Below are 3,672 nucleotides of genomic sequence, written 5' to 3' on the forward strand. Positions count from 1 at the left end.
AGGGGACAGAGGAGGAGGGGGGGGACACACAAACCTGGGGGGATTTACCCCGGCGGGATGAAGCCTCGATCCTGTTGCCCCCGAGCCGGGGGCTCAAGGTAATTCCCGAAGTCACTTTTTTTTCTGTTAAAGTCTTTTTTTTTTTTGTAAATGTCTTCTTTCTTTCTCTCTCCCCTCTCCTGCTCCGCTCTGGCCGGAGTGTGGTTTAGGGGTAGGGTTAATGTCTTCTTTCTCCCCTCTCCTGCTCCGACCTCGCTAGAGTGTGGTTTGGGGGTAGGGTTCTTTTTGGCTGCCTCGGTTTCTCCTCCCGGCGCTGGGAAATTCAGCTCGTGTGGAACGGGGTGGCCAACAAAATCCCTTTTTTTTTTCCCCCCTCTCCCCCTGCGCCTCCCTTTGCAGCGGGACAGGACGGGACGGAGCCCGGGGAAACACCGACGTGCGGGGGGGAGCCGGGCAGCGGGGCTCCCCCGGTGGGGTAAAGGGCTGTTCGGGCCCCCCCCACCCCCCAACAGCTGTTCCCGGGCGCTGTCATTGTCGCTTTTTAGTCGGGATTTGACAAAAGTCCCTCCCCCCAACCCCGCGCCCCCCACCGGGCTCCCATCCCACCCCCCCCCCCTCCTCCTCCGTCCACCCGCCCCATCGAACCCCGAGCGGCCCCGCTGACATCAGCCGCCCCCCCCGGCCCCCTCCGCCGATTGGCGCAGCGCCCCCCCCGCCCGGTGACATCGTCCCTCCCCGGCGCGGCTATAAACCCGCCGCCGCCGCAAGGTGCGCGCTGGCTGCCGCGCTCCCCGTCCCGGCGCGCCGCTCCCCACGGCCGCCCCCGCGCACGGTAAGTGCTGACAACACCACCCCCACCCCCCCCCCCCGGACCCCCGGAGCCGCGTCCCCCGAAAACTCAGCATCCCCTGAGCCCCCGGACCGGCGGGGAGGGACGGGACAGCATCCCCCGAGCCCCCGGCATCCCCCCAACCCGCGGCATCTCCCGAGCCCTCGGCCCGGCGGAGAAGCGTGGGAGGACGGGACGGCATCCCCCGAACCGCCGGCATCCCCCGAACCCCCGGCATCCCTCGAATCCTTGGCATATCCCGAGCCCCCAGCATCCCCCGAGCCCCCGGCATCCCCCGAGCCCCCGTCCCGCCGGAGAGACGTGGATGGGACTCGACGGGACGGGGCGGAGGGGATAAAAATAAAGCAGACGCGGGGGTTTTCGCTCGCGTCGGGGCGGTCTGTCCCGCCGCCCGGGGAGCGGGGAAGACTCCCGGCCGGGCTCCGTCCCGCCGTCCCTCCGACGGCCCCGGGGGGGACACGGGGGACGCTCGTAGGGACTCGGGGAGTCGCGCACCCCCGAGTTTCGTCGGGGGCTGACCCGGGGCCGCCTGCGGGCTCTCTCCCCGTCCCCACAGGACACTCGGTGCGCGCCGCCGCCCCCGCCCGCCGGGCCATGGACTCGGACGCCAGCCTGGTCTCCAGCCGCCCGTCTTCCCCGGAGCCCGATGACCTGTTCCTCACGGCCAGGAATAAAGGCGGCGGCGGGGGCTTCACGGGCGGCGCCGTGTCCAGCTCCACGCAGAGCGACTCCCCGCCGGAGCTGAGCGCCGAGCTGCGCAGCGCCATGAGCGCCGCGGGGGTGGTGGTGGTGGACAAGCTGGGCTTCAAGTCCTCGTCGTCGTCGTCCTCCTCGTCGTCGTCGTCCTCCTCCTCCAAGAAGGACAAGAAGCAGATGACGGAGCCCGAGCTGCAGCAGCTGCGGCTGAAGATCAACAGCCGGGAGCGCAAGAGGATGCACGACCTCAACATCGCCATGGACGGGCTGCGGGAGGTGATGCCCTACGCCCACGGGCCGTCGGTGCGCAAGCTCTCCAAGATCGCCACGCTCCTCCTGGCGCGCAACTACATCCTCATGCTCACCAACTCCCTGGAGGAGATGAAGCGCCTGGTCAGCGAGATCTACGGCGGGCACCACGCCGGCTTCCACCCCGCCGCCTGCCCCGGCGGCATGGGAGCCCACTCGGCCCCCCTCCCCGGCCACCCGGGCCACCCGGCCTCGCACCCCGCCGTCCACCACCCGATCCTGCCCCCCGCCGCCGTCTCCAGCGCCTCCCTGCCCGGCTCCGGCCTCTCCGCCGTCAGCTCCATCCGCCCCCCGCACGGGCTCCTCAAATCCCCCTCGGCCGCCGCCGCCGCCCCGCTGGGCAGCGGCTTCCAGCACTGGGGGGGGATGCCCTGTCCCTGCAGCATGTGCCAAGTGGCCGCCCCGCCGCACCACCACGTCTCGGGCATGGGCACCGCCAGCCTCCCCAGATTGACCACCGACACCAAATGAGCCCCCCGACACCCCCCGACCCGAGCCGCCCCGCCGCCTCCGGGACCTACAGACACTTTCCCACCCCCTCCATCCATCCATCCATCCATCCATCCATCCATCCATCCATCCATCCATCCATCCACCCATCCATCCCAGGGACGGAGCCCAGCCCGGAGCCTGCCCCGCTCCCCGAGCGGCGGCACTGACCACCCCGACGCAAGTAAAAACCCGCTCCTCGGCTTTATTTCCCTTTTTACCTTCCCGTCGGGAACTTCGCTAGGAGGGGGAAGCAGCCCTGGGCGCGCCGCGAATGGACGAAGCGAAACGGCAGCGGGGGGGTCGCTTATTTGTTTGTTCCTTCCCCCCCCCCCTCTTCTCTCCCCTCGATTTCGTTTCGACACGTTTCCCAGCCTCTGGAGCTGTTTCTGGGTCACATCCCGCCCCGAAAAGCCCATCCCCGGGGCGCCCGGCCCCGCTCCAGGGACTCCCGGGAGGGCTCCGGCTGGGATGGAGCCGGGAAAGTCGGTTTCTTCTCCACCCACGGGGTTTTTTTGTTCGATTTTCTCACTGGTTGGCGATTTGTAAATATACCGTTCAAGGATAACGATGCCAGCCCGCTCTGCTCGAGCTTTCCGTCCGTGCACTTGTACTCTGTAAGCACCATGAGGGAATAAGGGGTCGGTTTGCCTTGATTTCCTTGGTTTGGATTCTTGGGGTTTGTTGGTTTAGTGGGATTTTTTTGTTTTGTTTTCTTTTTTTTTTTTTTTAGGTATATAACACGTTTTATTTTTCTCGTTCCTGCCACCTTTAACAAAGTTCGAACTCTTTAATGCTCTTTCTGTGTAGGAAGTTTCACACTGTCCGTGTTGCAATACTGAGAACTTGGGCTTGTTTCTGAAATAACAACTTTTCTTATCGCTGCCCCTTGCAGAGATTTTATCATCTGTTTATTTTTGTAAAAAAAAAAGAAAAAAAGAAAAAAAGGAAAAAAGGAAAAAGTTGCTAAATAATATTTATTACTTGTTTGGTTGCAAAACAAAAAAAAAGTGATCCACTGTTGAGATTTTAAATAAAAAAAAAACACGAAAAGCATTTTAAATAAACTGTCTTTTCCTTTTTCTTGCTGTTCCGCGGCGAGTGGGGAGGAGGAGGCAGGCGCTGCTGCGGGACCACAAAGCTGGGAAGGGATGGGAACATTTTAGACGCATCCTTGTCTTTTGGCTAAGTTTTTTTTTTTTTTGTTAGTTTGCTTCGCCGCCTACTCGAAATCCGTTTGATTTGTTTTGTTTTGTTTTGTTTTCCCCTCGTTTGTTCATCTCAGAATAAGGGCGGCAAGGAAAGAAACGACTGTTGTTGGGTTCGGA

The 3,672-nt window shown here is 62.6% G+C and overlaps 1 protein-coding gene across 1 annotated transcript; it reads left to right on the forward strand.

Annotated features, from left to right (window-relative positions):
- The first annotated feature begins 769 nt into the window (after positions 1–769).
- OLIG2 (oligodendrocyte transcription factor 2) lies at positions 770–2,326 on the forward strand. The gene is made up of 2 exons (XM_069849932.1): positions 770–832; positions 1,407–2,326. The coding sequence occupies exon 2, from the start codon at positions 1,445–1,447 to the stop codon at positions 2,324–2,326; it is 882 nt and encodes a 293-aa protein (XP_069706033.1). The 5' UTR covers positions 770–832; positions 1,407–1,444.
- The last annotated feature ends 1,346 nt before the right edge of the window (positions 2,327–3,672 follow it).

The sequence above is a fragment of the Phaenicophaeus curvirostris genome, chromosome 1, assembly GCF_032191515.1.
Source record: "Phaenicophaeus curvirostris isolate KB17595 chromosome 1, BPBGC_Pcur_1.0, whole genome shotgun sequence".
Classification (NCBI taxonomy): Eukaryota; Metazoa; Chordata; class Aves; order Cuculiformes; family Cuculidae; genus Phaenicophaeus; species Phaenicophaeus curvirostris.